At 35.7% G+C, this 22,437-nt stretch overlaps 1 protein-coding gene across 1 annotated transcript; it reads left to right on the forward strand.

Annotated features, from left to right (window-relative positions):
- The first annotated feature begins 254 nt into the window (after nucleotides 1-254).
- On the forward strand, nucleotides 255-21,719 carry LOC144025518 (atlastin-3-like). The gene is made up of 14 exons (XM_077531656.1): nucleotides 255-436; nucleotides 3,913-4,125; nucleotides 5,635-5,769; nucleotides 8,044-8,148; nucleotides 8,250-8,300; nucleotides 9,472-9,528; nucleotides 9,609-9,701; nucleotides 9,780-9,918; nucleotides 10,968-11,095; nucleotides 11,206-11,262; nucleotides 11,344-11,415; nucleotides 16,376-16,567; nucleotides 17,271-17,510; nucleotides 20,476-21,719. The coding sequence occupies exons 2-14, from the start codon at nucleotides 3,922-3,924 to the stop codon at nucleotides 20,536-20,538; spliced, it is 1,536 nt and encodes a 511-aa protein (XP_077387782.1). The 5' UTR covers nucleotides 255-436; nucleotides 3,913-3,921; the 3' UTR covers nucleotides 20,539-21,719.
- Nucleotides 21,720-22,437: the final 718 nt, after the last annotated feature.

Below are 22,437 nucleotides of genomic sequence, written 5' to 3' on the forward strand. Positions count from 1 at the left end.
TTCATTTTCAAAAATGCAATTTAAAATAGCTTTCCAAATCTGTTTACAGCCTTAATCCTCTTGACCGTAAGTCGCTTCAATCGACTGTACACAACGCGTGAAAAAAACGACATTTCCCATGTTAAAGCTAAATGTGATGCTTGACGGGTAATGTAGTTTTTATGCCGGCTGAGCCAATAGTACACGAGCGCGTAATAACATCATTTCCCATGATGCCTCGCGCTGTTTTAAACCCGGAAGTGTGTAAGATTAGCGCCTGGAAAGAGTTGACATGGTTTGTTTTCATGCCAGTGTCGGAGAGGAAAAAAAAAAAGAAAAAAAGTTACATTGCTGCGAGCTCCTCAAATCCGACGAGTTCGTCTTGAAACCTTTGGGAGACTTTGTTTAAGAGCTTTTCACACATTTCACAGCGAGGGGAAACAAAGTCGCAGTCGAGGTAAAGTTTTCCGTCACAAACTTTAATCGCCGCGATGCTGTGAGTTGTGCGATTTACTCCTGCAAACAGCTAGTACATGTTAGCCTTTATTTTACTGTTGTTGTTGTTGTTGTTGTTGTTGTTGTTGTTGTGGCCTGCGTGTATTATTGTCAGCAGTGCTAGATAAATAATAGTTTGATCAAACTAGTCGATTACTAGCAATGTTTACGTTAGACGTCATCTGGGCTTTGATATGTGATGTATCCAAATTGAGCGAAAAAGGCGCTTTATTGGTGGGATAGCGCCGAAATGTACAGGTAATTACGATTAACATTTTGTGTGTGTGTGTGTGTGCATGTGCACTGGACGTCATGAACGACAAATCTGAAACTATTCACAATGGGATACTGAGTATGCTATCCAACACACTCAGTGCACAGAAATGTTGGCACGCTACCTCTGAGAACCACACCCTTTTGGTGTGTTCACTACTTACTTTTGTTCCCCCCCCCCATGTTCTTGTTAGACAATTTAAGGTCTACTAATTAATAAAATTCTAGTGGCCATTCTGACCTACAGTACACAAATAAAGTACTGTGCTACACTAGTAACCTTACAAGGCCCAACAAATAGGCATGTGTCAGGCACTTGTAGCTTCCCAGTAGTACCAAAATGCACATTAGTAGTTGTGATATAGTTGTGTAAAACAGTAAAAGTACATTACGAGTAAACCACAGTCATTCTCCCAGAGCACCGGTCGCCCTAGTCGTCCTATTAGTGTACGACAAAGAGAGCACGAGTAGATCTGCAGTTTTGCCTCACTAGTAGCGGTCCAACTAGTAGAGGTGGGAACCTATGGCTACCTCACGATATGATACAATTTGCGACACAAGGCTCACAATAACGATTATCTCACGATATGAGATGCAGCTATTATTGATATATTGCTCAGGTAGTAAATTCACGATAATCTACGATAAAACTAATCATGCAATAATAATAATAATGATTATATAAATAAATAAATAAATAAATAAATAAATAAATAAATACTAATAATAATAATACAAAAAAAATAATTCATATTATAATAAAATATAAATCTAATATAAATACACCATATAATATATAAATATATAATATATAAAAATATACATTAAATAATAATAATAATAATAATAATATAAATAAATTAGATAATAATAATAAGTAGGGGTGTGAATTGCCTAGTACCTGACGATTCGATCCGTATCACGATTCATAGATCACGATTTGATTCGATACCCATTAATCCCGATATGAATTTACAAGTCGATTGTTGCGATTTTTTTACTCAAATTGAGAGAATAGCATTCAGTAAACTTGTACATGTACACTGTAAGATTTGTATGAAAATTTATTATTTATTGATCTCAAACTTCAGTATTATAACTGTGAGCCACTGTATTTAACAAACAGGTTGTAACCTTTTTCATGTTAGAACAGCATTGAAATTAAAATATTAAGGCTAACATTCTTCCATGCTTAAGGTGTGAAATTTAGACGTTTTGTTGAATATTTTTTCATCAAAAATGGATCGATTCGAGAATTGGGTGTTGTAGTATCGCGATATATTGCCGAATCTAATTTTTTTAACACCCCTAATAATAACAATCAAAAAAATAAGCTCATACATCTTCTTCGCCTGAAGACTTGCGTCCATTTCCCCGCCACTTTTATGAGGCGCTCCCCCTAGTGGCCCGCCAAATAATTGCTCAATAAGTCATGAACAATGGAGCCATTAAAGTGGCTGTATATTAACTACAAATATCGCGATACTTGCTTAGACGTATCGAGAATCTATCGGGAGACAAAGTATCACAATTTATCACAATAAAGCTATATTGTCACACTCCTACCTACTAGTATGGCAAAGCTGTCATATCTTTGTGAGGAAATGTCATAAGGTAATGAAACAACGTTTAGCAGGACACATTTTGTCCAATTGTGCTGAATTGTCTTACTAGTGAGGATGAGATTGTACTAGTATGTGGACCTAAATGCTGAACCAGCTTTCGATATGAAAAGTCACGAGCGAGAAAGCGCTCGTTGTGCTCCTCGTGGGTGGGAGCTGATTTGTTCCTCCACAGAGAAGCGCCAACAACAAAGGAGCTCGTTGAAGGCCGTCCGGTCCACAGCTCGCCGCTTTAGCCGGAAGCCAAACAGTATGATACCCATCAGAAACATGCACAAATTTACTAATTAATACAGAGCTGCGTATTGTGACCATGTGCGGATTGGGGTGTCAACTGCGTAGCTAATTATATCTTGTCCAGAAGGTTTCTAAACGTCCAACTTTTTTTTAATTTTTTTTATATATATGATGTCATCTACAGGCACTTTTTGGGTTACAAACGGCAAGTAAGGAACTAGTTTGTCAGGCGGAGTAAGACTGTGCGGTTTGTCATTTAGACGTCCCTTTGAACTTTGCCCTCTTAGGAACACAAGGAAAGATTAGTTTTCGGATTGGGACATTCTGCACAATTTGTGACTGACAACAAATTAGTGTTGAAACGATTAATCTAATAATTCTTTTAATTCATTTTTGTGTCTCTTAAAATGTAAAGTTGATTTTAAGCCCATTAATCTAATTTTTCTTAAAAATTTGATAGCTGCAGCCCCCCATCAAATTATTCATTTTCCATATGAAATTATAATTTAAGTTATGACTTAACAAAATTAATAGAAGAATGAATGAAGTCAAATGAGAAATTTCATGCAATAAGCCAAACATAAGTAACTTTTTTTTTTTTTTTATTCATGTAAATTGTGTCCCGATTTGATTTTTTTTTTTTTTTGGTCCCCTACTGCTTACAACAATAAAAATATGAATTACAGACGGAACATTTGAGTGTTTTGCAATACTGAATCCTTTTGTGTTTAACTTTACAACAGCGAGAACATAAAACTAGAAAAATTTCTGCAGAAATTTTGGATCTGACTGCTGACTCTTGCAAGGTGGAAAGCCGCATGCACTGAGCAGTTTGCCAAATCAAGTCACTTCCTGTTGAAATTGGGGAACTTCCTGTTGAAAACAGGTCAGTTCTGGGGCACTTCCTGTTGAAATCAGGACACTTCCTGTTGATTTTAGGCCATTTCCGGGTCACTTCCTGTTGAAGTCAGGCCACTTCCTGTTGAAATCAGGTCAATCCCTAGGTGCTTGATTTATGGATTTCCCTCCTTCTCCATTCATTCCTATGGGGCTTTTTGGCGGGGGTTTTTGGGACTTGCGTCATCATGGTAACTCGGGATTTCAAAAAAAAAAAAAATTCCTCGCAGAGACAGATCGAGGCGTATCTTTTGATACCTCATTTGTGCCGGTATGTTCAACGGTTCGGGCTGCATTTTGTCTGAAAAATTCCGGTAAAGAAAAATAAACAAACAGCGTTTTCTAGGATAGTAATAGCCTATTTGAAAAGAGCTAATATCATGTGGCTGATTTGTGATGTTTCCTGCAGGCATCAGCGATGGGAAGTGAGCCGGGTCCAGTTCAGATCGTGACGGTGTGCAAGGACGAGCACTCGTTCTCGTTGGACGAGGAAGCGCTGGAGCGCGTCCTGTTGTCTCCCGGCGTGCGAGACAAGCACGTGGTGGTGCTGTCGGTGGCCGGCGCCTTCAGGAAGGGCAAGAGCTTCCTGCTTGACTTCATGTTGCGATACATGTACAGAAAGGTGAGGGTGCCAGTGCGCACGGGGCTTGTCACATTCATATTCGGCATTTTTTTGTGTAATAAATGTGTTAAAAGGGAAGTCAACCCCCCAAAAATCTTGTAAATAATATTTTATGTAGCCCCACTAGTCTAAATATAGTATTCTGTTTAATATTGCGTTAGTGGAATATAATTTAAGCAACCAATGCAGCCGTTTTGATCCATATTAGGGAGTGGCCATTTTGTCACTTGGTGTCGACTGAAGATGACATCACAGTTGCTCAGGTCTCAGGGAACAGCCAATCACAGCTCAGCTTTTAAAAACAAACAAACATTTGAGCTGTGATTGGTTATCTGAGACATGAGCACCTTTGATGTCATCTTTAGTCGATAACAAGTGGCAAAATGGCCGCCCCCTGAGATAGATCAAAACTTGGTTTGTTCATTGTTTTTTGTCTTTGCACGGCCGTATCTCTCGAACCCTCCGCGGATACGTCTCGTCGAGACCTTTACAACGGCGTCTGTCCCGTCGCTCCACTACGTTGCATTCCGAGATAGAAAATATATGCTGTGCTGTGTAACAAGTAAATAAAAACATAACAAAACATACTTTTATTGGGGGAAAAAAATGACTCTAAGTGAAAACCAACATAAACGATGAATGAAAAAGCATTCATCATAAACTAAAAATCATACCAAAGCAAAAAAAAAAAAAAACATATAATAAATGAAAAAATATATACTGTACTAAGTAAATGAAAAAAAACCATACTTTTAATGGAAAAAATGAATGCAATTAAAAAAAAAAACATATATGATGAATGGAAAAAGCATTTATAATAAAGTAAAAATCATACCAAAACGAAAAAAACATATAACTAGACTAAGTGCAATTTCTGTAGAAATTGCATGGGAATGCTGAAAACTGAATGCTAATAGCTGAATGCTAATGAAGGAAATTTAAAGATAAATTATGTGAAAATTACAAAAATTTTGTGAAAATTACAAAAGTAATTAACTATCATTGCTTTCAGCATTCTCACAATAAATGAAAAAAAAAAGATATAAGTAACGGGAATTTTATTTTATTTTATTTTTTTAATTAACACGGATTTCCGTTATCGCGGGTAGTTTTTGGAACGTAACACCGGTGATGAACGTTGCAACACTGTATATGTTACTTGAAAAGTACATGACAATAAAACATTAAATCAGAATTGGCCACCTGGACCTGCAATCAATTACTACAACTGAACGGGAGGGAGAAAGTGCTAGTTATGACTCGTCCTCGTAAACTCGGCTAACAATCATGAAAAGTTAAGGTTTCACACATGGTCGCCCCTCCCTGCCGCAACATGTGAACTGACAAGTTTTCTGACAAGGAATTATTTTGGATGACTAGGGTGGAGCTCATTTGTTTTTGTTTTAATGACGCGACTGGATTTGCTATGACTCGCATCCCTTTTCAACGTCTGCCTCCCTCCCTCCAACTGTAAACAAATGTTTCTCACCGCTGTTGTCACCACTGCAGGGCGACGAGAACTGGCTGGGCCACGACGACGAGCCCCTGACGGGATTCTCTTGGCGAGGCGGCTCGGAACCCGAGACCACCGGCATCCAGATCTGGAGTGAGGTCTTCCCCATCCAGAAGAGCGACGGAAGCGAGGTGCTCGCCGGGGCCCATTAAACGCAACAACAAAACAAAGGCTGCACTACTAACACTATTATATGCACTAGTAGTGTCCTCATCACGGATATTGAGTCATTTCCTCCTTAAATCTTTGTCCTCACCAGGTGCAGAAATAAAAAAAATAAAATAAAAATAACATAAAATAAAAATAAAGCCCATAAAAATCTCATTTGACAAAACGTCAGGGTTATTATAGTTTTGGAATTTTTCATTTTAGTTAGTTTTTATTAGGTTGTTTTTTTTGTTGTTGTTGTTGTTTTTTTTTTTTTTTTTTTTTTTTTTTTAGCTAGTTTTAATTAGTTTTGACAATGGTTTTGTTAGTTTTTAAGTCAAGTCAAGTTTATTCATATAGCCCTTAATCACACAAACATCTCAAAGGGCTTCACATGTCCACAGTTGACAAATAGTAACGAGTTTTTAATTATTTTAGTTATTTAATAAATGCTTTGTTTTAGTTTAGTTTCAGTTTTAGTTTTTTGTTTTTGTTTTGTTAAATGTTTACTTGTGCGCAATATTCAAAAGCCAGGTAATTTTTATTACTTTTTTTTTTTTTTTTAATGTATTAATTTTAATTAGTTTTCAGGGTGGTTTTGTTAGTTTTTATTAGTTTTAGTTATTTGATAAATGCTTCGTTTCAGTTTAGTTTTAGTTTTAGTATTACTTTGTTGTTTTTTTGTTTTGTTTTTTAATTTAGTTAGTTTAAATTAGTTTTCGGGGGTGGTTTTGTTTGTTTTTATTAGTTTTAGTTATTTAATAAATGCTTCGTTTTAGTTTAGTTTTAGTTTACATTAGTTTTAAAAAATTTTTTTATGTGTATTACTTGTACGCAATATTCAAAAACCAGGTGCTTTTCGATTGGCTGCTGCGAGATGACGTCACTTCCGTGTGACACATTTTCAATCGTCCTTATTCCGGTTAATATTAAAATAAATCTAACTTAAAATCCCATTTAAAATCATCCCCAAAGGCTCATGCATTAAATTAATTACCAAAGACAAAAACGAAGGACATTTTTGCTGTAATTATAGTTAGTTTTAGTTACTTTTGTCAACATAAAATGTAGTATCAGTTACTTTTTTGTATTTTTAAAAGCATTTTTATTTTTATTTCGTTAATGAAATTGTTTTTTGAATTTTAGTTTGAGTTTTTTTTCATTAGTTTTAGTTAACTAAAATAACCTTGGTCCTCACTGGTAGGACAGCTAGAATTGATATCAAAAGCCTACACACCCCTGTCGTTTTTTTTAGATACACACACACACAAAAAAAAACATTTTCACGACTGTGACCTTTGCCCCTTAACGAAGTGAACTCTTTTCACATGGGAAGTAAAAAAAATAAAATAAACAAAGTGAGACGTATTGCAATGTGAGAATGTGGTTGCACAAGTGTGCACACCTTCTTATCACTGGGGAAGCGTCTGTGTTTAGAATGAACCAATCACCTTCAAGCTCACGCTAAATAAAAGTCAGCACAATTGGGACATTATTTAAAGTGCGTCTGATTAATCCCAAATCAAGCTCAGATGTTCTAGTAGGCTTTTTTTTATGACATTAACTTTCTCTATAGCAGAAACCTGAATAGCTGACTGCTATTTGGAACTGTTCATAATTTGGACCCATCTGCAGAAAAAAACAAAAACAAAACAGATTAGTGGCGGGGAAAAAAATAGAAATCATTTCTTTTGGTCTTAGTTTTTTTTAAGCATCAAAACTTATTTAAACTGCAATGTATTCACTTTTTATTGGCACTGTACATGTTACTAGTGAGATAAAACTACTACTACGAGAGCCCAGGTGCCTACTAGTCGGGTATAGTTGTGTTACTTATAAGGTTTAAATGTGTACTATTAGGCCAAAAGTGGCACTAGTCGTTGATCAAAACTTTACTAGTAAGACACATGTGCCACATGTGAGGACTTTAATCTGTCTTTCATAAAGTAGATACTGTATACTGAAGGGGAAAAAAAATAATATAGATGTGTGTGTGTGTGTGTAGGAAGTGTCTCTATAGTTGAACACAAGATGACTATTCTGTTTTATGAATGACAACGGTTGGGTAAAAAATGACTACGACACATGTAAATGATGTGTTTTTTCTGCCATCTGGTGGAAGAGTATGTAATTGCACTGCCTTGAAAGACGGCTGGCGTAACAGATAAGCCAAGATACATTATTTGTCGTTTCTGGAGAAGTGAAATGATCGGGAGTCAACTATCTTTTTGATTGTTTTTGTGCGCGTGCGCCTGCAGGTGGCAGTAGTGCTGATGGACACTCAGGGAGCGTTTGACAACCAGTCCACCGTCAAAGACTGCGCCACCATCTTTGCCCTCAGCACCATGACCAGCTCCATTCAGGTGACTACGTTATACGTAACGTAAACACTCAGCGATGATCTTTGACGGCATATATCACGTGTGGTCTCGTCTAAAAATGTAGTCGTTTCTTTGTTTGTTAGCTGTACAATTTGTCCCAGAACATCCAAGAAGACGACCTACAGCAGCTACAGGTTTGTTGCAAAATATTGACTGTGATTGTGATTGTGCTTCTGAAAGTAAATGCTGCTACTTGCTAGTGCTAATTAGCCCGCTACTTGCGACACTTTTAATCCCTCAAAAGAACGGCTATTCATACAAAAACGCTTCAGGAATGTATACAGAGAAGCATCTTAACATTACTCACCGGCATATGAAAAAAAAATAAAAATCTACTTTTATAGGCATAACTTGATCATGACTTTTCCCCTTCTACTTGCTAATGTGGCTACAGCTAAACTGTGTATCAGCGTGCACAGAACCACACTACCCCTAAGTGGCCAAATCGGGTACAACATGAACAGCGTTCCCAGTACACAAAACAAGGGCAAGTACAGTATCAAATAATTTAGATTAAATCGATTTTAGGACATTTAAAATTGATTCTGAATTGTACTAAATGAGAATTTTCTTCTGAGAATCGATTTTTTTATTTGATTTTTTTGCACACCCCAACTATATGTCATGAAAAAAAAAAAAAGTGTGTAGCCGTCCGCCCGTCTGTCCATCGCAGGGTTATTATAGTTTTGGAATTTTTCATTTTAGTTAGTTTTGATTTTTTTTTTTTTTTTTTTTTTTTTTTTTTTTAAGTTAGCTTTAATTAATTTTTTGCTTTAATTAATTTTTAGGACAGTTCTGTTATATTTTTTATTGGTTTTAGTTATTTAATAAATGCTTAGTTTTAGTTTAGTTTGAGTTCGTTTCAGTATTAGTTTTATTTTTATTTTTTATTTTTATTTTTTTATTTTTTTAATGTGTGTTACATGTGCGGAATATTTAAAAAAAAAACAGCATGGGAGCGAAGTCATCTGAAGGTGCTTTTCTATTGTCTGCTGGTCGATGACGTCACTTCTGTATGACACACTTTTCCGGTTAATATCAAAATAAATCTACTTAAAAATCACCTTTAAAATCATCCCCAAAGGCTCATGCATTGAATTAATTACCAACGACTAAAATGAAGGACATTTTCGCTATAATTATAGTTAGTTTTGTAAACATAAAATATAGTTTCGGTTAGTTTTAATTATTTAAAAAGCATTTTCGTTTTTATTGTATTTCATGAACGGAATTGTTTTTTGAATTTTAGTTTGAGTTTTTTCCTTAGTTTTAGTTGAATAAAATATAACCTTGGTCCATCTTTAGCTCTTCACCGAGTACGGCCGCCTGGCCTTGGATGAAATCTTCCTGAAGCCCTTCCAGGTATGACGACGGATTGAAAATTTTTATTTTTGTTTTCCCTGCATTTGATATCTTTTTTTTTTTTTTTCCCCCGTTTGCAGTCGTTGATGTTCCTCATCCGCGACTGGAGCTTCCCCTACGAGTACACATATGGCTTTAAAGGAGGCAACGAATTCCTGGACAAACGCTTACAGGTAAACGGGAGCCAACGCGGCTCCGTCGGGAGATGAACTTCATCTTCCGGCCTTTTGTTTTTGTTGTGGTGGTTGAAGGTCAACGAGTCCCACCACGAGGAGCTGCAGACAGTGAGGGAGCACATCCACTCCTGCTTCACCAACATTTCCTGCTTCCTGCTGCCGCACCCTGGATTGAAAGTCGCCACCAGTCCTTCCTTTGAGGGACAACTTAGCGGTGAGGAGGCCGCAAAAAAAAATGTCAACATATTCAGACAATTTTTCCACTAAAACCTTTTACGAACCCTGACAATTAGCTAGTTTGCATGCATTATTCGCTTCGCGATATCCAGGAAACGTTTCTTTTATTATTTATTTATTTCAATTTCCACTTTATTAAAATGATGCAGACATTGGGAACTCCGTACACTTTTATTTTTAAACATGAAAAAAAAAGTTGAAATTAAAAAATTATGTTGAAATTTTGGAAAACTGTTACAGTAGTAGTAGTACATATGTATGTATGTATGTGTATATATATATATATTTTTTTTATTTTATTTTATTTTTTTTAAATAATTTTTAAACCAAGCTGTCAATTCTTTACATGGTTAAAATGAAATAAAAAAGTTTATTTTTTATTTTAAGCTAATATTTTCTCTTTTCCAGCAAATGAATATTGACTTGAAAGAACTCCCTACACTTTTTTATTTTAAAAAATAAAACAAAACATTATGTTGAAATTTTGGAAAACGTTTCGGGAACTATTTACTTGCTTCGTTTTTAATTTTATTAACACATGCTGATGACCCTGGAAGCTCCCTGAATATATATGTGTGTGTATATATATATATATACATATATATATATAAAACATAACATTATTTTTATATGTAAGTTTGAAACAAAGATGTCAATTCTTTATATTGTTAGAATGAAAACAAAAAGTACATTTTTAAAATATTAAGCTAATATTTTGTATTTTACAGCAAATGAATATTGACTTGAAATATCAGTTATCGGCCTCCTTGACTACTAATAATCAGTATTGGCCTTGAAAAAAACCCCGTATCCGTCTATCGCTGATGTGATAGAACACTTTTTGGTGTTCTTGGGTGCCTGTTCTCATTTAGTACCGTCAAGGAATTTGAGATTTATCACATAATATTACTTTAAGCAGCAAAAAGAAAACTCATTGGCACAGTTCTCCAAAAAAGAAAACAAAACGCGGCTTTTCCAAGTTGTTTTGTTTCTCATTTCCATTTGAATCTGTTGCTTTTTTGTCAGCGGTGGCACCCGAGTTCAAAGCACAGCTGAAGATTTTGATCCCCAATCTGCTGCATCCGGACAACCTGGCCGAGAAGGAGATCAACGGCAATAAAGTCACCTGCAGAGGTCTGCTCGAGTACTTCAAGGTAACAGGCACTCGCTCCCTTCCCTTCCCCGCCCTCGTCTTCTTTAAAACCGAATTTTAAAAATCAGCTCGTCGCCATTTGTGAGAACTCTTGCATTTGTCTCTTGCCAGGCTTACATCAAGATTTACCAAGGCGAGGACTTGCCGCAGCCGAAGAGTATGCTCATGGTGAGTGCGGACGGACGGATGACGACAAAGTGTCCGTTGTCGCGTTCCTCTAGTTTTTGAGACGTCCGTTTGTCCTGCCAGGCAACAGCCGAGGCCAACAACCTGGCAGCCGTGGCGGCGAGCAAAGATCAGTATTACAGGAACATGGAGAAGGTTGGTGGTTCATTTACACTCCATTCCAACTTCAATATATTCCAGTAATTCACGCCATGAGCTATTCCAGCTTTTCAGTTCCAAAATTCACACCTTCCCCACAATTCCCAATTTCGTTGCCGATTATTCCCACATTCTACATTTTCCATTTACTTCCACATTATTCATCCGATTTACTTCATTCCAACTTCAATATATTTCAGTTCCAAAATTCACACCTTACCCACAATTCCCGATTTCGTACCCGATTATTTCCCACATTCTACATTTTCCATTTATTTCCACATTATTCATCCGATTCACTTCATTCCAACTTCAGTATATTCCACCAATTCACGCCATGAGCTGTTCCAGCTTTTCAGTTCCAAAATTCACACCTTACTCACAATTCCTGATTTCATACCCGATTATTTCCCACATTCTACATTTTCCATTTATTTCCACATTATTCATCCGATTCACTTCATTCCAACTTCTATACATGGTATTTAAAAAAAAAAAAAAAGCCTTTCTGTACATTAGGGATGTAATGATAACAGCAATATCCTGATATGGCGATATTAAAACTGCCGCATTATATCGTCATCGTCATGTCACGATATTAAAAGCAGCACATCTGTTTAAAAGAAAGAAAGAAAGAAAAAAAAGAAAAAAAGAGTCCGGTTGATTTCAATTTGACTTACTATACATGGTTGTTTAAAAAAAAATAAGCCTTACGTTTTCATAAAAAAAAAAAAAAAACAACGCCTCACTATATTAGGTTTTTTAAAAGAACAAAAAAAAGCCTTATATTTTTATTAAACAAACCAAAAAAAAAACCGCCCTACTTTACTAGGTTGTTTAAAAAAAAAATAAAAAATAAAAAAAAAAACGCCTTATATTTTTATTTAAAAAACATAAAACAAAAAACGCCTTACTATCCATGGTTGTTTTTTTTTTGTTGTTGTTTTTTTTTTTTTTTTTTTTTTAACGCCTTATTATAAGTGGTCGTTTAAAAACAAGTAAATGCCGTCCTGTACATGTTTTTTTTTTTTTTTTTTTAAAATAAAAACTCCTTACTAAAAGTGGTCGTTTAAAAAAAAAAAAGAAATAAAAGAAAATGACTTACTGTATATGTTTTGTTTTTTTTTTAAATAAAAAGAACTCCTTTCTACAAGTGGTCGTTTTTTTTTTAAACGGCATATTATAAGTGGTCGTTATAAAAAAAACAAAAAAAAAACACCTTACTATACATGGTTGTTTAAAAAAAAAAAAAGGAAAACACCTTGCTATATATGTTGTTTTTTTTTAAATAAAAAAAAAACTTACTGTAAGTCATTTAAAAAAATGGCTTACTATATAGGGTGTTTTTTTTTGTTTGTTTTTTAAATATATGCCTTAGGGTTTTGTACTATATACATGGTTGTTAAAAAAAAAAGCCTTACTATACATGTTTGTTATAAAACTCCTTACTATAAGTGCTCGTTTAAAAAAAAACAAAAAAAACAAACAAAGGCTTACTATACAGGTCGTTAAAAAATACGCCTTGTTATACATGGTCATTAAAAAAAAAAAAAAGCCTTACTGTTACTATTATATGGAAGCCCAAAAGTGTAAAATTTCAAGAAATAAAAAGGCCTTTTTGAAATAACTATCCTTTTGATAAATAACAGACAATTGTGTAATATGGCCATTAAATTGTAAACTGAGGCGTTAGTATTATTATGAAAAGTGTTCATACTAGGGCTGGGTATTGCTGCCTCCTCACGATACGATACGTGTCGCGATACATATGTATCCCAATACTTGATCTTCAAGGCGATACGTATCCCTATATATTACATTAATTTTCTTGCATTTTATAATAACAGTCATATGTATACTTAAAGGGTATGTTTGCTATGCTGACTAATAAAAATATTTTTGTTAGCATCTCTTCCGGTTTAGACACCAAGCGGCATACCTGGTCTAAAGTCTAATTTATGCCTCCACGTTTGCTCTCGCGTTGATGAACGCCGTAGGTCACATGATCGACGCGAGCCATGAATTTTAAGTGCCGCGTCGCTCGTGGCCGGCTGCGGTGCACACGTCGCCAATCCTTGAACGCCGTAGATGGCGGGGCGCAGCTCTCTTCTGTTTGGTCCGTTCGATGGCGTTTTTTCTTTTTTTTTCTCTCTCTCTCTCTCCGCCCCCCGCCCAGATAGTTTCCGTGAAGGCAACTGGCGGCGCAAAGGGACTTCCTGCTGGGACGAGAGGCGGAAAACAACAATAACAAAAAAAAAAAAAAACTGTGTTCGCTAAGTGCATGGCTGTTGTGTTTTGGCGAGTTTACGGCCGACACAGGTGCAAATTGGCAATAATTAATTGCCACGGTGATGAACTTACTCTCCCCCCGGCTTTGTTTTGTGTTTCTGAATTAAATTAAACTTCCTGAATCCATCATAAAATGCAGAGGAATCGCCAGCCATAGCGACAGCGGGTCTTGGTGTGAAACTCCAGCAGACACAGATGTGTATTGCGCACAAGTCGGAAGGCAAACGCACGAGCGGAGCTACGCCGTTACGCCTCCACGCGAGCCTCTCGCAGAAGCATACTGAGGCCTTAAATGTGCACGCACTGCAGAGCAAGGAGCAGCTTTCACAGACACACCGGGAAACTTTTTGAATAGGCATGGGCCAATTTGAGCAAAAATATCAAACTATTCAAATTACAGTTCTAAAATGTGCTTAATTGAAATATTTGGGGAAATAAAAACAGCATTTTTTTTCCCCATGTAACAAATTCTATTTCGTTTTTAAACAACGTATACAAAATTTGGTACATTAAAACACGTGCCATGTTAAGTTTATAAGTAAATAAATGTTGATATTCTTCCTCTGCTTTCATTTTTCTTGGCAAGACACAGTGTCCAATCACTGGTAAGCTATTTTTGCATTAATTGAAGGCAATTAACTTCAAAGACGCTGCACGTTTTTATTTTTTAGGTACAATGCAAGCTGCAAAGGCAAACCGTTAACTGCCTATTTAACTCATTCACTGCCAACGACAAATATAGACGTCAAAAATGCAAGCAAACAGCCAGTGTTAATTTTGAAAAAAAAAAAAAAAAAAATGAAAGAGAAAATTTAAAATTAAAATTGTAATTAAAAAATAATAATTTAGTTTTAGTTCTAGTCTTCTGACTAAATTTAATTAAAGCCTTAGTCATAACTCAGTCACCTGATTGTATTTTAGTTTGAATCCAATTTTAGTCAACAAAAATAAAGAGCAATTTTAGTCGACTAAAATTGGCTTTTGGAGGCCTCAGTAAGACCGAGACCGATCACAAGAACGTCAACGCCCGTGTTGTAGGGTAACAGGAATCCGTTCTACGCACGATGGTAGCACTTAGCAATGAAATTGTTGTCATCGTTGTTATTCATAACAACAATGATTAATAACTATGAATGAAAACAATTAATAACTAAAACTAAATTCAAATTTCTTGTCAATATTTGCCCTGGCTGTTTGCTTGGATTTTTGATGTCTATAGTCGTCATTGGCAGTGAATGAGTTAAAGTTAATGAGCAGTATCGATTCTGACACTGAAGCCCGCAACGATATATTGCCGTATCGATTTTTTGAGCACACCCCTAGTTCATACTGTTCTGTAATAGTTAAAAAAAAATAATTTTTATGTTGATTAAATATTTCATATTGATTATTTTAACAACATCATACTTTTTAAATATAATGACATTTAATTTATTTTCAAGGTTTTATAAGATAAGAAAACGTTTTACAAAGTCAGTTTTTATTTCATAATGTCCTTTTCCACAATGGTCTTCTTTTACATAATGGTGTTTTTCAGCCGAATGTCTTGGTCTGTCAATCAAATGACATGAGGCGGAGCCAGTTACGTGATTGGCTGACTCCCTTATACAGACAGACATGAGCAGCAGCACTTGCAGTATCGATTCATGCGTGGATAGTTTAGCGCCTGATGAGGAGCCGCAGCGGTCACATGCTTGCTAAAGCGTGGATATGGGAGATAAGTCACTTTCAGAAGTACTCCAAGAAGTAGCAAATCGTTTAGAATCGGATCATAACGTAAAGGCCTTGTTAAACTTCTGCGTCAGGCTACAAAGTAGGCGTCACGGAGATCATAGGATCAAACAGGTGGTCCCACCCACTGACTTTGTCGACAGACCAAGTCATTCGGCTGTAAAACGCCATTGGATAAAAGAAGACCATTGTGGAAAAGGACATTATGAAATAAAAACTGACTTTGTAAAACAACGTTTTCTTATCTTATAAAACCTTGAAAATAAATTAAATGTTATTATTTTTAAAAAGTATGACGTTCTTAAAATAATCATTATGGAATATTTAATCAAAATAAAATGTTTTTTTTTACATATTAAAGAACATTATGAACACTTTTCATAATAATACTAACGCCTCATTTTACAATTTAATGGCCATATTAAATAATTGTCTGTTATTTATCAAAGGATAGTTATTTCAAAAAGGCCTTTTTATTTATTGAATTTTGACACTTTTGGGCTTCCATACTATTAGGGATGTAACGATAATGCCAATATCGTGCTGTCGCAATATTAAAACTGCCACAATGTATTGTCGCTGTCATGTCACGATACTAGAAGCAGCACATCTGTTAAAAAAAAAAAATAATTCAGGTTGATTTCCAATTGTGCAGTTCTAGCACCCTCTGTGGCTTTTTTTTTTTTTTTTGTGCAGTGTAATTTTCACAAGGTATGTTTTGGCCCATATATATATATATATATATATATATATATATATATATATATATATATATATATATATATATATAATAAATGCCTTCTACATTCTTGAACTTAGGGTAATTTAATAAATAAAATAAAAAATAAATATTTGTTGAGTATGCAATGACGTGCTCATTTCAACGTCGTCATCACCCTTGTTCAAAATGGTCCTTTTTTTTTTTTTGGCGTCTCAGATGTGCGGCGGAGACCTGCCGTACGTGTCTCCCGAGTCCCTGGAGGAGAAGCACCAGTTCTACTTCAAGGAGGCCCTCTACGCCTTCTCGTCCACCAAGAAGATGGGCGGCCAGGAGTTTTGCGACCGCTACCAAGCACAACTGGAGAAGGAGCTGGAGGAGATGTGGGAGTCGTTCAGCAAGCACAACGAGGTTAGACAGTCGCCGCCTCATTTAGACCAGCAATTTGCAATTCATCTGATACAACGTGCAGTTAGCTATGACCATTAGGAGTATGACGATATATCGATATCGCGATAAATCGTGTTATCAATACACCTACGCAAGTATCGCGATATTTGTAGTTAATATACAGCCACGAATAACGGCGCCATGATTCATGACTTATTGAGCAATTACTTGTCGGGCCACTAGGGAGAGTGCCTCACAAGAGTGGCAGGGAAATGGACAGAAGTCTTCAGGCGAAGAAGACTCATGAGCTTAGTTTTCTTTTTTATTATTATTGTTTATTATACATAGTTATATATTATTTTATGTATTTATATTTATATTTTTATTATATTATGAATTATATTTTATATTTGTTTTATTTTTTCATTATTATTTATTTATTTATTATTAAAAAAAAAAATGGTGTAAAAGAACTTTAAATTAACTCAAATTTAACGCACAAATTTTAACATCCCTAGTACAAATATGTTGTTAGACATTTATTTCTGTATACCGGTATATGCATATTTATATATATTTTTTTAAGTCCAAGAATCTGTTGAGTATAGAGTCTGAATATGAAATGTCTTTTCCTTGATTTTCAAGTTGAAGAATGAGTTTAGTCGTTGCTTTAAGGTCCGTGTCTAAATGTGAGCTGTGTTTTTTTTTTTTCTCCTTTTGAAAGTCTAAGAATCTGTTCAGCGCCTTCCGAACGCCGGCTGTGCTGTTTGTGCTGGTGTGCCTCCTGTACGTGCTTTCGGGCGTACTGCTCTTCGTGGGCCTGTCCACCTTGGCGCTGGCGTGCGACTGTGTCCTGGGCCTGGTCATGATGTCCATGTTGGCGTGGGCCTTCGTCCGCTACTCGGGCCGCTACCGCGACGTGGGCGGAGCCATCGACCAGGCGGCGGGCACAGTGCTGGAGCAGGTCAGATTAAGATGATGTTGTTTGGTGGTTGTCGGGTGAGGAGGGGAAATAAAAAGTCAGTTTTCATGGCATCGTTTCAAATTCCAGTAATTTTCGTAAACGTAACAGCATCATAACAATTGGGTGCAATTCAGCAATTAATTAAACGCAAATTACTTTTGTTTTATCTAAAGTCCCGTCGGGGTGTTTTTGAAAGCGAAATTTACCACCGCGCACACCAACTGGAGTCACCCCGCTCATTTTGGAACAACAGGCATAGGAAATGCCGTGCATTGACCTAATCACTGACCTGCGCAGCCTTCAATGTAACCATCCGCGGTTACGTTCAAGGCTCAAGTATATACATATATATATATATATATATGTGTGTGTGTGTGTGTATATATATATATGTATATGTATAAATAATACATTATATGTATAGAAAATAATGTTTTGTTTTTTTATTTACTTTAAGTACCAAAAAAATAGCTTCTCACACATAGTAATCATATTTAAAATTAAACACACTTTTTATAAAAATCTGTAGAAAATTCATAATAATAATGGATTAAGAAATATCCTTTTTAAAGAATTTAAGCCTTCAAGTGCTGCTCTCATGTTTTGTAATCAAACTGAAATTGAATTGAATTGGAATTTATTTATTACATTGTACACAACATCAGTGTTTAAAGGGATACTTGTCTCACAACCATTTTCAGCAGCAAAAAGTTAATATTTTGCCTAATAATTAATGTGGTGACTTCATTATTTTTCATGTACAATTAATACCTTTAAAAAGTAATTTTTCTACTTTCTGTCGACTGATGATGACATCACCTGTGCCGAGGAAGTCGGTAACGACCAATCATGGCTTGGTTTACTGACCAAACCCAGAAAACAGGTGAGCCATGATTGGCCATTGCCTCCTTCCTCATCACATGTGATGTCATCATCAGTTGACAGCAAGTAGAAAAATTAACTTTTTAAAGGTACTAATTGCACATGAAAAATAATGAAGTTATCTAATTAATTCTGGACAAAATATGAACTTTTCATGGCTGAAACTTGCTGTTGAATGAGTCAAGTATCGCTTTAAGCGAAAACTCTGTGGTGGGTGTCTGAAATCAATCTTGAGGGCGTTTAGTTTTCATGTTGGAGCTGAATTGCGCTTTGTAGCTAAAGGTTGTTCTCAGGTCGCGTCCAATTGCTCAGTCACACGAAAGCCAGCAAAGTCTTTGATGCTCTTCATCGTAAGCTGCCCGCCGTGTTTGCGCAGCCTATATTCGGTCATTTCAGGACATTTGGACAATCTAATACACTATTATCGCAAATAAAATAAACAATGCTCTCATATTCTGAGAATCGGGTCCGAAGTTATTCTCACAAATCTTTATTGTATTGTAAAAAAAATATATATATGAAAGCATCAAATAATTCCTTCCTCGCCACCGTGAATGAAAGCTGTAGGAGGTGAAACAATTTTTAATTTCAAATTGTCCAAATCCTCTGACTTCTGCATATCAACAGTCATTGTTCACTGATTTTTTATTTTTGTGTTTATTTTTTGTCCGTTCACCAAAGAAGACTGAATATCTTTTGTATTTGTAAATATTTGCTTGCACTTTGGAAACCGAACCACCAATCCACCATTTTTTTTTTTTTTTTTTTTTTTTTTTAAATGACTATGCGAATACAAAGTACAAAATAAACAGCAAAAAAAAATCTTTTGTAATCAGGATTATAATAGTTTGGGATTTTTTTTTTATTTTAGTTAGTTTTTATTTCGTTGTGAACTTTTTCTTTTAATTTAATTAGTTTTAATTAGCTGTCACGGTGGTTCTGGTGGTTAGTTTTAGTTATTTAATAAATGCTTTAGTTAGTTTTATTTTATTTTATTTTTTTAAAGGTGTATTACTTGTGCGCCATATTTCAGAAACAGCATGGGAGCGACGTCATCTTTTGGTGCTTTTCTATTGGCTGTTGCTCAATGACGTAACTTCTGTGCAACACACTTTCAATCGTCCTTATTCCGGTTCATATCAAAATAAATCTACTTATAGTAACATTAAAAATCATCCCCAAAGGCTCATGCATTCAATTAATTAATTGACTGGCAGCCATTTTTAAATGAAGCAACCCCCTTCGCTCCCGGCTGTTTTACTGGATTTTGACTGATTTTGCAAAGCCCACGGAATATTGCGTTCTATTGCTATAAAAACATGGAAACTACCACAAGAAAGATTAGAGACTCTTCTTTGATCAAGAAAAAAAGTATGTTTGTATCTTTTTCAGTTTTGCAGCAATTAGCATTAGAATATAGCTAGTAAGTTTTGTCAATATTCACATTTCTAATGAAAACACTTGGCCCTGTCTAATTTCATACTCTGCTGCCACCCACTGGCCGTTTTTGTAATAACTATCATTGCTTCAACTGTTCTCTACAGTTCAGAGGCTGCATCAAAGTCTTCTTGTATGCTTTTGTATTAAAAAACAAGACAAAGCATAATACGTAAACATATTTTTGGGAGTTAAGGAAAAAGTATTTAAAAAACGTTTTTACACATTTTTGGGTTTGAATTAGTTAATTAACCAAAGACGAAAACAAAGGAATTTTTTTTTGCTATAATTATAATTAGTTTTAGTTAGTTTTGTAAACATTAAATGTAGTTTCAGTTAGTTTTTGTTTTTTAAAAGACATATTTCGTTTTTATTCATGAATTTTTTTTAATTTTAGTTTTTTTTCTCGTTAGTTTTAGTTACCTAAAATACCCTTCTTTGTAATACACTTTAATGCAAAATTAATATGAATCCGATTAATCGATTCTAAAAATATGGTGAAGTGATTGGGAGCACTTATGATATATTATTGCAAAGAAAATGTTTTCCTTGAGTTGAGGAAAAAAAAAAAGTCTTCACCCCAAAAGAACGTGTAAATTGTGTTAAGTGACGTTCGTGCAAACTGTTGTCTTGTGTTTGTGGTCAGGCCACGGTGGTGCTGAACAAGTCGAGAGGGCAGAGCCTCCCCAACGTCAAGAAATCCACTTAGACGACCGACGAAGACTTTCATCATCTCGACGTCACGCACACCCGCATTCAGCACGAAAGCCTTATCATTAACCCCGCCCCCTTTTTTTCCCTCTCTCTCTAGGAGAAAAATGCAAAACAACAACGTTCCCAAAATGCAGCGTTGACAAACAAAAAAAATACGTGAGAAATACTTGAGAGGATTCTTTTTTGGCTACATTTTGTTTCAACTTGATTTTGGAGCTTTTATAAGCATATTTTAGCGACTCCTTTTTTTTTTTTTTTTAATACATTGTGCCTTGAGAACATTCCATTTTACTTTCCATTCCATTTATTGATGACGATGTAACGTTCCAGGTTCATGTTCAGTTGTCCAACTATGGTTGACGTAGCAAGAAGTCACAGGATGGCAGTAAAACACTACTTTTGTCTAAATGTCCCTCCTCAACTCACGTAAACAAAGTTCTTTTGACATCAAGCACTATTTAGTATCATTGGAACTCCTCCACTCACCTCAACAAAGTTACTTCCTTGCTACCAAAATGGCAGCAAAGCACTATGTTTGTCTCAACCTCCATTTACTTCCAACATAATGCCTTCCTAAATGAAGTTCCTCACTTCAACATTGTTCCATATGGTTGTTGCACCAAAGCACTACTTTTGTCATTCAAATGACTCAACTCGGTTCGTTTTGTAGCAAGATGGTGACAAAACACGTTTTTTTTTGTCTCAATAAAACGCTTCAGCTCAGTACTTCTATGGTCTCAAAATGGAGCCAAAAAAAGAAAAAAAAGAAAAGTCATGCGTTCCAAATTGTCTTGTGACCATTCCCTTCACGTTACACGAAAATAGATTTTGATACAGAGGAGTGGATTATATTTAGATACGTTATTTATAGGAAGTACTTTCTGCAACAAGTCCAAAGCTTCCATCGATTGATCGCCAACTTGACGATGTCGTGACCACCAGATAGCCAAAGAGTTAGCTTCGCTTTTTCAATCTAGCTTCTTTGAATTAGCTGCTCTGTTTGCTTTATGATGAATACTGTATACTGTACGGGATCTTTTTTTTTTTTTATGCAGCAAAATGATGAACATCGTGAAAGTGAAGAAGGATGGTGATAGAAGTGATTGTGCTGCAGAGATGGACGGAGCATAGATTTGCACTTTGGTGACGAAGCAAATAAACAATTGGATCGTTCAACTTGTTTGCTGTCATTTCATTTTAATTGCTTTGCGAGCGTTGTAGTTTTTGTGGTTTTCAATTAGCTAAATGTGACAACATTGGAGCTCGAAGGTATAATTTGACATATTAAAAGAGCTAAAGTTGGAAATGATCAAATTAAACAAAATTCACAGTGTTCAATTCAAGTTTCATTACTTTGCTAGTTTAAGGTCATAAAGCCCACATGAGGGCGTGGTTTTCACGCACGTATCAATGACCCACAAAGAGCAATTGCTTTCTTATGGGCTTTGTTTTTTTTTGTTTTTTTTTAACAACAAAATTACAATAGCGGGTTTATCATTGATGTCGTAATAGGTTTTAATGTGAGTCTTTAATCATCTTGACAACGGTGGCGTTCAGTTGTGTCGTCAAAACGCGGTAAAGAATCGTTGGGTCATCACCGGCGTCTTCCGCTTTTACATTTATAAAAAAAAAAAGAAAAAAAACCCACTCCACTGTAATCTGCTCACTAGTCTTTCTTTTCTCTATAAGCGTGTGAGAGTGTGTGTGTGTTTCACAAATGTCTACCATGGCGATTTTTTGGCGTTCCTTGTTTCCTTATATGGTGATAAGCGTCGTGAGGCCACGCCCCTTCCGCGCGCCGGGAGCGAAGCGCGTGCACAGACCCAAGCGTTCACTTCCAAATAAGGAAGTGAGTTCAACGAAAACCCGCAGAGGGGAAGGAGATGCGAGAGGC

Source organism: Festucalex cinctus, chromosome 9 (assembly GCF_051991245.1).
Source record: "Festucalex cinctus isolate MCC-2025b chromosome 9, RoL_Fcin_1.0, whole genome shotgun sequence".
NCBI lineage: Eukaryota > Metazoa > Chordata > Actinopteri > Syngnathiformes > Syngnathidae > Festucalex > Festucalex cinctus.

What these genes read in the sequence shown, in the direction of transcription:
- LOC144025518 (XM_077531656.1), top strand. Translation starts at nt 3,922, where the DNA reads ATGGGAAGTGAGCCGGGTCCAGTTCAGATCGTGACGGTGTGCAAGGAC. An exon ending in ATTACAGGAACATGGAGAAG is followed by an intron (nt 11,416 to 16,375) that starts GTTGGTGGTTCA and finishes TTGGCGTCTCAG; the next exon opens with ATGTGCGGCGGAGACCTGCC. An exon ending in CGGGCACAGTGCTGGAGCAG is followed by an intron (nt 17,511 to 20,475) that starts GTCAGATTAAGA and finishes GTTTGTGGTCAG; the next exon opens with GCCACGGTGGTGCTGAACAA.